The 13940-nt window shown below is 46.2% G+C and overlaps 1 protein-coding gene across 1 annotated transcript in view; it reads left to right on the plus strand.

Moving 5' to 3' along the window:
- Positions 1–13940, plus strand: part of Naglu (N-acetyl-alpha-glucosaminidase) — a 43234-nt gene that overhangs the window by 14515 nt on the left and 14779 nt on the right. Inside the window, exons 5-14 of the mRNA XM_077642253.1 lie at positions 351–498; positions 3354–3424; positions 3833–3994; positions 4779–4841; positions 5095–5158; positions 5824–5894; positions 6443–6517; positions 7562–7646; positions 10691–10840; positions 12981–13123. Of these exons, the coding sequence (XP_077498379.1) occupies positions 351–498; positions 3354–3424; positions 3833–3994; positions 4779–4841; positions 5095–5158; positions 5824–5894; positions 6443–6517; positions 7562–7646; positions 10691–10840; positions 12981–13123 (1032 nt within the window). The remainder of the gene's footprint in view (positions 1–350; positions 499–3353; positions 3425–3832; positions 3995–4778; positions 4842–5094; positions 5159–5823; positions 5895–6442; positions 6518–7561; positions 7647–10690; positions 10841–12980; positions 13124–13940) is intronic.

Genomic DNA, 13940 nt, shown 5'->3' on the forward strand with positions numbered 1-13940 from the left:
CCCATAGGATTTTGCACAAGCGCATGTGAAATAAAAAAACACCACTTTACCCTAAAGCATCAATGATGTTAAAATTGCAAACGGTGCAGTTGCAGACAAAGCAATACAGATAATGCTTCGCTTTCTTTTAATATTTCCACGCGTTACGTAGAGGAGATGAGGAAGTTCTTAGTTTTATGCGCCAGCGCACGAGCAGCACTTGCCATGTTATGTATTACGTCTCTCCTAATTTTCGCTAGGTGAGGCGTGAAAGGAGTTTTATCATGCCGTGAGTGTGCATAAAATAATTGCATGATTGTGTCATCGGTAATTTCAACCATCAGCCAGTGTTCGTGCTTCCTTTCTGGCAGGTTCCGTTACTACGAGAATGTCTGCACGGCCAGCTACTCCATGGTCTGGTGGAACTGGACGCGCTGGGAGCAGGAGATTGACTGGATGGCCCTGAACGGCATCAACCTGCCGCTGGCCTTCACTGGCCAAGAAGAGATATGGAGGAGGGTGAGGCCTCGAAAGGGGCAATGCGGTAGAGCGATGAATGCTTTCTATTTTCATTTTCAAGAAAACAGTTTGAGGCATTATCTTGCAACACCAACAAGGTTGACAGCGCGCGACAGGAGTGGTGACCATACTGGCGCGGGTGAACCTATCAGGTTGAAAGTGTGGTCTCCACATCATTCTAGTTCTCCTCTTTGTTGGTGCCAACGAGAACAATAAGACACTAATGAAGTGAAGAACCGCTGAAAGGGCTTTATTCGCATACTTATGTCGAAACTGTCTTGAGTTCTTCCGTTCATTGTGTGTATCATGCACGGAGCCAAGGTTTTCAATTGCGTTTAAGAACCGCGCAGGAACTGGTATTTGGATTACAGTATTGAGCAAGCACCCAGTGGGCTTTCACCAACACAGTGTGTTTGCTTCCCAACCAGTTTGCTACCGAAGAACTTCCACGATTTGTCAGCAAAAGTTTCTGGTTCCAAAAGCAACGAAGAGTAGTCTGCGCTTGCAAGAAAGCTCCTTATCAAAAACCCGGCCACTGCGTGCGACGACCCTCGTGTCATTGTCGGTTGGCTATATCATTGTGTACTGTTTGGTGACATCACTCTTGTCGTAATTTCAGCAGCAGTGGAGAGAAACCCACATTTCGTCCATAAAATTGCAATTTCCTGTGCTCAAACATTAACTTTCCATCATGAACAAAAAGCAGGAAATTGCGATGGGACGTATTCTTCAACTGTGTTAAGGAAGCTAAGCGCCAAGTAGCTCGGCTTGTAGTTTCTGCAGAGACAGCACTGAATGTTGCGCGAAAAAAAAACTTTCCCCTACCCAGGGCGGAAAAGTTTTGGGCGCCGCAAACAAGGACGCCCCCGGAGAGACTATTGTGATTGTAGCGTGTGCTCTCGTCTATCTACTATTGTGCAAAGGATGCCTTATGCCATCTAAACAGAGCTATATGAGAACGACTGATAGGGCCTTGTCGAAAATATACTCATGTTCTTGAGCATTTGGTTGTTCATTTTATGTAGCTGTCAATACTGGGGTGGTGGCTTCGTCATCGATGCCTGTCATGTGTTCTTGCTTTCTTTGCCTTATTCAGTACGAAAAGTGCTGCCTTACAGGGCTGCGATATTTTTAGCTTATTACGAGCAGTCTGGTCGCTAGACGAGCAGACTCATCGGTGCACACATTGCGCTGAACGGGAGGATCATGCTACTCTCAAGCTACAATTCCTTAACCCCTAAACCCTTGCCCAACTCTGCCGTGACTGGTTGGTACATCCTCCAGCCACGGATGAAAGTAGTTCCGCATGTCAACAAGCCTACATTAAGACGAAGATTGTGCGTTGGCACGCCACAATTCTGTATTGTACCTCCGCGGTGCCGCAGTGGCTTTCACTTTGAGCTGCCTATTCAATTCAATTCAATTAAATTTTATTCAACATCTTGAGGATGTTGGGTGCGTCGACAAAAAGCCAGAGAAAAGGCTTGACAGGGGTCGACGCACCCTACAATGACTTGACAGCGGCATCATTGTAGGGTGCGTCGACCCCTGTCAAGCCTTTTCTCTAGCTTTCTGTCGACGCGCCCAACATCCTCAACATGATCAAGGTCGTGGGTTCAATCCCGGCCTCGGCGGCCGTATTTTGATGGAGATGAAATACGAAAACGATGTGTCCTGCGCACGTTAAAGAACCCCAGGTGGTTGAAATTAATTCGGATCCCTCCACTACGCGTCATCCCTCAACGTTGAGTTGCTTAGGACGTTGAAAACCCCGTAACCGGCAGAACTCGGCATTGTCAGGGGCGCTGCTTTAGAGGCGCACTAAGGACAACGCCTTCCAACTATAGTTCTCAGTAAAAATTGATTATCCGGCTCTTTTCGTTTTGGGTACGTGGACGTTTGTCCGCCAGCAAAAGACGCATTTATCGACTGGATTGCAGGACTTCCGCCAGACTACTTCCGCCAGTCGATTCAAAATTGTGACGCCTTCACTGCAAACATGCCGGAAGGAAAGCCGGAAGCAGAAGCCGTTACCTCACGCCTCCCCCCACCAGTTGGCCGCCGTCTCGGCGCATTTGCGCATGCGCGGCAGACAATGAAACAGGCGACGACGTTCCTAGCGTGAAATCTAGCTGCGCCATTGGCAAAAGACGCCCAGTGGCCCTTGCGAAAACACGTGACTTCCGGGTAGTTCGGTTTGATTTATGTGGGTTTAACGTCCCAAAGCAATTCGGGCTATGAGGGACGCCGTAGGGAAGGGCTCTGGAAATTTCGACCACCTGGGGTTCTTTAACGTGCACTGACATATCGCACAGTACATGGGCCTCTAGAATTTCGCCTCCATCGAAATTCGACCGCCGCGGCCGTGATTGAACACGCGTCTTTCGGGTCAGCAGCCGAACGCCTAAGCACTGAGCGACCACGGCGGCCACTTCCGGATAGTCACGTGTTTTCTAGTCGAGCTCCATGAACATGTGACTGCATCCAGCTCGGATAGGGAAGGTGTCTCTCCTTAGCTTTCCTTCCTCCATGGCCGAATAGAGCGGGCCGCCTCTGCTTTCGAGTGAATGACGATCTAGTGCAGCCACTGTGATCCGCGCCCAAAAATTGGTGCCGACGCCTGCATTAAATCGGCCGGTGGTAGCGACACCTGTATTTCGTTTGTTGCAGCTTTTAGAAGGTAGCAAGAAGCACTTTCAGTGACAGTGGTCTATTGTAGTTAGAATTCGGTAACGTGTCAATAAAGGACAGCTTCTATTTGTCGTCATTGCACCTCAATATGCAAAATGTGGTCATCACCCAGAACCGTATGCGACACTCCAAGACAGAGAATATTTTTTTTACGCCTCTTCCAGACTTTCTTCAAGCTTGGACTGAAGCAGGACGACGTGGAGGGGTTTTTTTCTGGTCCAGCTTTCCTGGCTTGGTACGTTGCGAATTCACAAAGCCTCTTCCAAAGCACGGCGAAATGCAATAATGAACGTTGATGCACATAAGTACAGGTTTCACAACACAGAACTCGGCGTGTGTTTCGCGACTTGAGACGTGGCATGAGCGAGATCAGAAGTGCGCACCATAAACATTGGCCGTACGTATACATATGCATGAGCAGGCTTGTCTGCAGCACTCGAGTAGTGCTCTGCCTGACAAAGGAAGATAAATTTTAAAGCATGCACTGGGTTTCAGAGGCACTGGTTAGGATCGCGATCAGGCACACAAACAGGAACAGCCAACAGAGGCTAAGATCAGGCTTTATTTCTCTCGCAGCACACCATTGCAGCGCCAGAGACAGTTCAGGCGACGACTGTTAATTCGCTGGCTCACCATTTTGCAGGCAGAGGATGGGCAACTTTCGGGGCTTCGGCGGCCCACTTCCAGAGTCGTGGCACGTCCAGCAGGTCGCTCTGCAGCACCGCATACTGAAGAGGATGCGGGACTTCGGCATGACCCCCGTGCTGCCTGCGTTCGCCGGACACGTTCCCCGAGCCATGGAGAAGTATGGATATCCACTGTCTTGCCATGCTTTTCCATGCTTGCCATGCCTTTCCTTGCCATACTCTGCGCATTAGAGGGGTGGTTTTACTGTCCGCCGCGAAAAACCTAAAGCATTTCTGTAAAGCCACTTGTCTGCTTTACTGGATAATGGCAGAGAGTGGGCGACTTGGACTTCCATTCTGACAATGAAAGCGCTAAAAAAAAAAGGCAAGGACGACAGAATAAGAGAGACATCCGAAACGCTTACTTGCAACTGATTTTATTTCATGCCAGAACATTTTTATACTATTGGTAATCACCTGCGCATGCTTACAAGACCATTAACAACGAGTGATGACTGACACATTTTATCGGGCAACCCACGTGTCCGATGTAAGATATGACATCTGTCTTCCGTACAACAAAATTGACGGAGCGCTTACGCAACCATCTCCCGCTCGTGCTATCTCTAAAGCCTCCAGAATCTCTCGCGTTATTTGACATTTGCTTTTAAAAAGTATTTTACATCTGTGAAAAACGGGACGACAGCAAGGAAGACTGTCGTTAAGAGGAGAAATATTGGAGAGGCCTTTCTCCTGCAGTGCGCGTAGTCAGGCTGACGACGATAGTGATTACCTACAGCATGTCGTTGACTCGAGTTTGTTACCTCTCTAGCCCACGCTCTAGAGAAGCACCCATTCGAGAACAAAGTCCACTTGATAATGTCCCCATTTCTCAACGCATTATTTACTGCATCGCTGCGCAACCACAGGCTTCGCCCTAATCTAGTCTCTCTACTGCTGCAGACTGTATCCAAGCACGCGAATGACGAGAACGTGTTGGCAGGACTTTGATTCCAAATATGCCTGGTGAGTTTTACTCGCGTTTTCTGCTGCACTGACATTATATATAAGAATGCACATTTTTGATTAGTTTAATAGCTTCCACTCCAAAACGGCGCACATATTTTTTTGACGATAAAAATCTTGCGCGTAAGCTGCGTAATGAAGCACTTGCACCTCTTGTGGGGCCGGCTTCCGACGTAAAGCAGGATTCTTTCAATGCTTGCGCGATGTTAATCAGCAGCCTCCCGTTTCACCTTCCCTTTCTTGTTCCTTCCAGTCCAACATTTGTCTATCCAAACGAAACTTTATTCTTGACCATAGGGAAGCTGTTCCTGCAAGAGGTGAGTCCGAGCAGATATTTGTACGGGTAAAAGACTGAGCCGAGATTTACATGTTTTTGTTCTTGTCGTGGTTGTTGTTGTGTTCTCCTTGCATGAATGAGGACCAACTAGTGGTCCTCATTCAGTTGGCACTGTCGAGAGCTCACATCAACAGCAACTCGCGGCTGAATGTGGCTAGGAACTCTGCGATGTGTTGTCTTCGGGTTGCTTCCATATGGTTAGGCCAGGTTAATATTTTGTGATTGGCGGCTGATAACTATATACCAGTCGAAGCTGCATTTACTATTTCGCGCTGTAAGCGTTAAGTGAGCGCAAAAAAAAAAAACATTGTTTCCTTGTGGGGTAAGAATCCAAGGAGGTAGTAAGACGTATCGGGTATTTCGTATCATTAAGGGAGGATATTTCATCTAAATGTTATACTCGCTATGGAGCATCGCTTTCGGTGCGAAAAAGCGAATAAATCATGTGTTCATTTGCTTTAAATATTAGTTGGATGGAAATTTGCGCCTTTTGCGTAACGCGGCTACTATGGGTCCCCGCTGTTATTTTATCGCCACTTTGAAGGATTCTCGTATTATAGAGACTTTTAAATCCATTCTAACTTTTGCGTATACATTATTGGTATATCTGTTGATGTATGATACACTGATGTTCTGGCGTTTCAGTACATTAAGGAATTCGGCACCGACCACTACTACAACACCGACCTATTCAACGAGCTGAACCCTCCTTCGTCGTAAGTGTGTTATATCGAAACATACCTGCACTCAGGCAAAAATACATTACATGCACATGCACCGCACTGCAGATGTAGCATTGTGTTCCTTTTGTACTTATATATACGGCGGGCTTTATAACTAATGACTAAGCAGAACACGAGTCTCCACACTTTTCTTCCTCTTCGAGTAAGAGGTGGTAGCTGTAGTGACACGACAAGAGAGGGAACAGCGTAAACACAGGACGAGGTAGATACGAATGATACAGGCGCTGCTGTAGTGACACACCACAGCATTACGTATTCATTGAGTAAGATCAGGAGTACGAGTATGATTAATTAAGAGGCATTACTCACTAAATGCTAGTGCAAAAATGCAACGGCATTTAATGGAAGCGGCTGCCATGAAGCCCTTATTTGGTGTCAACTAATGAGTGTCATTTGTCTGCATACTTTCTTACTTGTTTCATATTTATTCAATATCTTATATGTGGTGACTTGCTAGACTCATGAAATAACTTTTATTTTTATCTCTATGGTTCGTGCGACCAAACTCTGTTGTTCTTCAGGAATATAACCTTTATTCGGAACTCCGGAAAAGCAGTGTATGCAGCTCTGGCCGAAGTAGACCCTGATGCTGTCTGGTAAGGCTGCCTGAATCTCGTACGCTTGTTTTCAGATCGATACCCGCAATTACTGAAAAATGCCTTTCAGTGTCCGACGCCCGCGTTAGGATGTTCGTGAAAGGGCGTTCTGTCGTGAAAAATTTTTGTCAGAACTACACTTATTTTTCCTCGCAGTAGTCTAGAAACTCCTTCTCGTGTTTGTTGTCATTTTAATAAGCATTTCTCTAACAGACAAGAAAAAAATAAATAAATTAAAATCTGAGTTCCAATGCAGGCTTCGCGCGTAACGATAGTGATTTATTTATAAGGTGCATAAAAAAAATTAAACATGCCATGCCATTGTACCGTTCTGTACATAGCGAAACAGCAATTTTTAAAGCCTAATTTATTAAAAATGCAGCTTGTGTTATTGTCAGTTTGCACCGGTAAAAGTGCCAGCAATACTACTTTCCGAATTTCAATAAGGTGTAGGTCTGACGCGGCAGTAAAATTAAAGCGACCTCTTTTTCAACTTGTTCGCTGCGACCGGCCAATTATTATTCTTTTTAATGTGTGCTGTTTCAGCTCCTGGCACCGCTGAATTGTGAGCGGAGTGGCCGTCATGCACCGGACTCTACACTATACTTTAAACATTTAAACATGCTACATTGATGCCCCAAACTAAGCGTGAAACAAAACCCTCCCGTGCAGATTCTTTTAGTAGCATCGATAGATCTGTGCCTAATGCTCGTGAAATGTCTGCTGGTCCTTGATAATCTGTTTTTGTGCCCCTGCGTCACAATATTGAACATCCTCTTTCTCCGAACAACGCGCCGTCTTCAACATGATGAGTTTTATGATCTGAACAAGTTGACAAGAACAGTATTAGCGACTGATACAAATGATTGTCCCCTCACTTTATAAAGCTGATAAAACAAATGCAACAGACGATAAGTGTTATAATCGAGAGCCACACTGGCGCAAACACCAGGGTACACTTACTTGGTTCCTACAACGCGGCTCCCTCAAAGACAAAAATTAATTAATTCATTCATTTATTCATTCATTCATTTCTGATTCCAGGGTGATGCAAGGATGGCTGTTTATAAACGATCCGCTATATTGGACTCCCGCGAGAGCTAAAGCACTGCTGACAAGCGTACCTCAGGTGAGACGAAACTCCTCGATATACGCGCGTATGCAGTTTTAGAGATCTTCCTTTTCCTGCTTTAGTAAATCTTTAGCTCGTATATTCCATCGGTTCAAAGTTTAATGAAACTGAGACAGCGAAAGTGCAATCTAGTTCTATTATTTATAGAATAGTGCAAACAAAAGGCTTATAGAGCTTCCCAGCGCCCAATCTTCCAAAGAGCAGTAACGAATTTATAGAGTATCTTTTTCGTTTCTTGTTCAGCACACGCCTGGTTTTCCACACTTTCAAACTTGGTATAGTACAATAGTACAAAGCTGCTTAACAGCGCTTGTTACGCAAGAATGTTATTGCATCCATGTAGTTTTTAGGACGCGCGGCAATTCTGTGGACAGTCGTCCGCCCCCAAGTTGCTGTCTGCCACGGCGGAAATTCTTTTTTCGAGTTTTTTTGCCATATACAAAAAACAAAAACAAAATCACGCTTCACATGATGGAGACCTGACGGCAATGCACAGTGCAGATGTCAAGGATCCTGTGACCACGTCATCCGCCCACCATAAGTACCACCACTTTCACACACACGTGCTGGACCACCGCGACGTCACCTGGGCGCCGACTCAGAAATTAAGTTATCAAAACCAAAACTACCCGTTAGAAAATCATGATATGTTAACATGTCTGCAGTCTGTTCAGAAAAAGGCATTGCATAATTTTTTTATGCTGTTTGGTCAATAAAGAAAAACAACTAAATTTGGTTTCTTTCATACCTAGCTCGAGTTGAGGCGGATTCACTTAGGACGACTGTGTGACTTGAGGGCTATAAAATGGAGACTCTTTGATCCAGTTAAGGAAAACCCAGGAAAAGTTCTTGCCAGTATGGCATTGCATGAGCAAACCCGATCGGCGTTTGCAGCGATTCCCATAGACTTTCATAGACCCCGAGCCTTAGGAATTGTAACAACCGTCTTTTCTGAAATAAAAAAAAAGTATGGTTCTCATAGAGCTTGAGTGGCAAACAAGGCCTGCCATTCGAATGAAAAGAAAGACCGCTCACTGGGGGGTGCCTATGCAACGGCGTATTTCGGTGCCAGGCGTAAAAAAAAGGTTGGTCGGTGGACGGCAGATAGCTGGAGGGTGCAGGCTTAGAGGCATTTTTACCCATGGGTGCCCGGAAGAGGCATCTTATAGGCCCGGTGATTCACTGATCTGCTCTGATCTGCTCTACACACGGACCGCGGCCTTTTCGCTGAAAGAGCATTATAATGCTAACACAGTATGAGAAGGAAAACATGTTGCACAGTGAGAAAAGAAAGGTAAGGCGGTCCTGTTGTTGTGTTTGGCTCAAGCATCATATCTTCGTTACTCTCGTTTTCATTCTAGCTGATTTCAATAATTTGTTTAGTTTTATGCAAAGTTAACTGCTGGGTTGCTTGAACTATTACGAAATTATTTAAGCCGACACAGCTATGTTCCACAAAAAAGTTTGGTCTTTTCCTTGTTATACTGTGCGCCCGTACACTTAAGGGTATTTTTTTTGCCATTTCAACACGCCATATGAGCAGTGGGGCTCTTTTTTGCGTATCACATTTCGCGCTCATCGCACTAATAGAATTCGCTGGAACGAGAGCGTCAAATGATCTTTCAGCCCCAAAACAATTACTCATACTTTGCGGGGGTGCCGCCGCGGTGGCTCAGTGGTTATGGCTCTCGGCTGCTGATCCCGGCCGCGGCGGTCGAATTTTGGGTGGAGGCGAAATTCTAGAGGCCCGTGTACTGTGCGATGTCAGTGCACGTTAAAGAACTCCAGGTGGTCGAAATTTCAGGAGCCTTTTACTACGGCGTCCCTCATAGCCTGAGTTGCTTTGGGACGTTAAACTCCCATAAACCAAACCAAATCAAACTTTGCGGGGGCGCAGTGTGATGCGAAGGCTGCGGTGCCATTAGACACTTTTAGTTGGGGCGTGCGCAGTAAGCTTGTGTACGCCTCTTACTGCGTTGCGTACACTGTGAATAGCGTAAACACGACACATTTAGTTGGCCGTGCCTAAGCGTCCCTCAAGTGAACGCGTAAACAGTAGCGTCATCTAGTGACAAGGTGTCAAAGCACATCAACTCTCAGTTGAAGAAATTTTCATACGTAATTACTAATAACTAGGATGAGTGAATTGCGAGCCTTTGTTTGTTCCAAGAATAAAAACTATGCGATCCGAAGAAATTGTAAGAACTGAGTAAAAGCTAGAAAACTGCTTCGCCAGGTGTCGTTGCTACGAGGAAAACACACCGCATTTAGTTAGTCCTAGGATCGCCAAATTATCTGAAAAACAGGGGCTAGTTATCGCTTATACCGGTACGTGTGGGCAAGAGTAGGCGAAATAAAAGCGAACCGCTACCATTTGAGCGAGCTATTGCGTAACAGAATCCAGCGGCGACATGTATTTATTCCGAAGCGGGCGAGATGGTCGCCGCCATGTTCTTTACGCAGCACGTAGCGTTCCACGTTGCGTACACTACGCTATGCTTTATAGCGGGCGGGCGTCCGCAATGCGCGGCTAGATACGTTGCATTCTGCGCATGCGCATTTGTTACCCGCAGTGTCGTTGCATGCGCGAGCTCACTGCGTGCATAGAAGTAGACAGGACGAGCGCTTTGTTATATGCGCTAGTCTTTTAATTCATGATGAAACACCAACTAGCCCAGCTTTCCGCCTTGATCACTGCGTGCGTCCAACTAAAAGTGTCTATTCTTGTCTACTCACTCACAGTTTGCTTGGACTTCACTAAGATTGGTGGATGTTTTTCATGTCTCAATGCTACGCTGAGGGCTGTCAGCCGGCCATGTCGTAGCGAAGAGCTGCATGTAAATCTTGACCTTCTGCGGTACTTCAACGTGCGCCGAATTATCGGTAATTGGGCGTTCTTGAAGTTAACCCACCTTGACACGAGGTCGCCGCGGCATGTAGCGAACCAACACACTTGTAACGCAGTAGCCCCTAAGCTGCGCAGCCACAAGTGAGTGCTTCAGTTTTTGATGCAACGAGGATACTCATCTGCCACCTTGCAGGGGAAAATGCTTGTCCTTGACCTCAGTTCCGAGAGGCAACCGGCATACGAGAAACTGTCCATGTATTACGGCCAGCCGTTTATCTGGAATATGCTGCTCAATTACGGAGGCGTGCTGGGAATGTACGGCTCCCTGAAGTCTGTAAACGAGGTAAGATTGCATTTGTGTATATATATTCCATAATGACTTTCAACGACTGCGTCCGTACTTGTACCCTCAGCGAAGTAGTGCAAACCATCCAGACCGAAGCTGGTACGCACTGCTGGCCGAAACAAGAAACCGTTTTCTTACCACGTCCTTCAAAAGAAAAGTGACTGCGGCGGAGTTTGTCTACCGTTGGCGATACCGTTGGCTGAGACATATTGACTGGGTCTCCGTTGACGACCTGGAAGGTTCCAGCGCCGTAAAAGCGCAGTGTTACTAGCACTTGCAGGAGCGGCGGCATGGGGAAGCCGCGGTCGTTGGGGTTCGTTTCCAGCGGAAGCATTGCCAGCAGCTGTAGAATGGCTTGTTTCGTGAATCAGTACCGGGCGAGGAACTCACCGTCTCCGTATACTTCCATTGGTTTGGCGTTGTCCGTGAGCATGTATCGTAATGGTTTTGCATATGGGCGACCTTTGCGGCTTTCAATTTCTCCTTCGAGGGCGACGAAATCGACGAACGCCGAGAAACTTTCGTGGTGGTCAGCCATCTTGGATCCCATAAGTAGCGCGTTAAGCTAGCCCCCGAGCTACTTTAGAAATGCGCCCTTACCCTTAAGTTAAGATCACGAAAACGTTCGGTTTAAGTACAAGTTTGGATCCTGAAACACGTTTTGGCGCTGCTAAGTGGTGGAAGGGAAAGATAAGTATAAGATCCGTTTGTGAATACGGAGGTTAGAGATTCACCAAGACATGAAGTGAAGAATGCGTTTCATTCAAAAGCAAAGATACTCAGACGCTCCGGGAAGCGGCGCTTCAAGCCGTCCCACATATGCAGGCTGCCAGGAGTGTGCCGTGGGGGCTAGTTGGAGAAACGTGAAATCTTAAAAACAAAAAGCACGTAAGAGCAAGAAATAAGTAGACGGCACGAGCGCGGACTTGCAGCTGTTTACAGAGCAACACCTCTTTCATTCACCAACAATAATGAGCATGCTCTCTACGCACTCACGGCCTCATCAGACCAAGAAACTTCAGTTCCTTCTGGTGCAAGTGAACCGAAGCCTCGCTGACACACTTTTCAGACAAGCAGGGACCTCTGTTAATAAGCGTGCACAAGAGCACAGCAACTTTTTGGGTTCTCAGTGCAGGCGGCATTTGCCAAAACATTGTCAATCCTCTGTCAAAAAATGCGCGCCACTTTTCAAATATACAAAGATGATCAGCAGGGCAATAGAAAAAAAAAAGGCACGTGAGGTTTTCGAAGCCTTGCAGGTAGCAAGATATGGCCCTGAAAAGTGTGTCAGCTTCACTTGTACCAGAAAGAACTGGTGCTTCTTGGTCTGATAAGGCCGTGAGTGCATATATAGAGTGCATGTGCATTGTTGTTGATGAATGAAAGGGGCATTGGTTCAATAAACAATTTGAAGTCCGCGCGCGTACCATCTACTTCTATCTCAAGTCTTGCCCTTGGTGTGGCTTTTGTTTTTAAGGTTTAATGCAGGTTGAGAATCGTGGAGGCAGCGCATCATCGCCATCGTGAGATAACGCGTGTAGCGCTTCCGTGCTGCGGTGCCACGCGTGACCGGCCCGAGCAGAGCATGGTGATTTCTACTGGTCCACATTGTGAAGATTTTGGTGCACCACGGTGGGGAGTGTGTGCATTGGTGGACAGTCTGGATCGGGTTGGAGTGTTTCGGTGGTCTTGTAGGAATAAATAAATAAAATCAAGCGCGAATAGATAAATTATTCGCGCATGTCTTCCATACCACGCAACAAATTTCGACCACTAGAATTCTCCGCTATCAACCAAAACGATCGCGACGCAAGGGTTAAGCTTCCGCTTTATCTAAAAAGTCAAGAAGATGGAAAGCGCAAGAGATAGCAACCCCATCACACAAGAGCGAGGCCACTCCGGCAAGGCATTTGGTAGACTGCGAGCATTTGACGAGGACTGTATATTCTGTCAGTGACATTCTAAAACAGACTAAAAAAATATTGCTCCGATGAGTTAGAAAGGAAATAAACATGCTTAACTAATGTTATTGTTCATAGTACAGTGTACATTGACTTACCACGAAAATTACGAAACAAAACATGCATCATTCGTGCACATATCGCGTTGTGTACACCAATTTGTGTTTGTGCCTCAGGGTCCGTTTATTGCGGCGAAAGCAAACGGCTCCACGATGGTAGGGACCGGCTTGACTCCCGAAGGAATCAACCAGAATGACGTCATGTTTGAATTCATGAATGAAAACGCGTGGAGAAGTTCCCCCGTCAATGTAAGCGACTGGTGAGAGATATTTTCTTCATTTAATTCGTCCAGCTTCCTTGTTCAGTTAGCTCAACGGTGATATCAAGGGCCATTAGGGCTCCCAATGCAGTTCTAAGATTTGTTTCTTCAAGGCGACCCTATATTTTACCGAAGTGATTTGAGCCTATCAGAGAAGCGAGCCTCCTTTCAATTCGCAGAATCACTCTCTCTGTCCTGACGCTGTCATCAGCATCAAGACCTTGCTGCCACGTCGTAAAACACTTGGTGGTCACTTAATATATCTTAAGAGTGGAATGCGATATCATTAACGATCCCCATTGTTGCTACTCTGGTGCAGTTTAAGCCGGGAACTGGTTCTAACCGGCTTTACCGCCATTTTTTTTATTTTTCATCCTTCTGCCTTCTTTCTTTCGTGAGCAGGTTGCAATGAAGTCCGTAAGTCATGCGACCTCTTTCTACCAATCATTAATTTCATCCCCACCTGCTTCGGAGGGCAGGTTGCGATAATGTCTTAAGGTGAGGGCACCTCCTCATCTAGTGAGCCCGTTGCCACCTGCCAAGATGGGCAGGATGTAACGACGCCACAAAGCCACTTGACATCTCTCGACCAATCAGCTAATTTCCTGACACACACCACCATTTTTGAGGATTGTGGACACTAATGCTATCGCATCGAAAGTGTGCAGCACACAGAGATATTTTTAATTCACTTTGATTGTTGGCCAAAAAAACACTCGACACAAATTTGGGGAAAATTGCGTCGTTGAAATTTGTTTCTATTGATCAAACGCACTCTACTTCAGAAACCGTAGTTGAAAACTGCCGAGTATAATCG

The sequence above is a fragment of the Amblyomma americanum genome, chromosome 11, assembly GCF_052857255.1.
Source record: "Amblyomma americanum isolate KBUSLIRL-KWMA chromosome 11, ASM5285725v1, whole genome shotgun sequence".
NCBI lineage: Eukaryota > Metazoa > Arthropoda > Arachnida > Ixodida > Ixodidae > Amblyomma > Amblyomma americanum.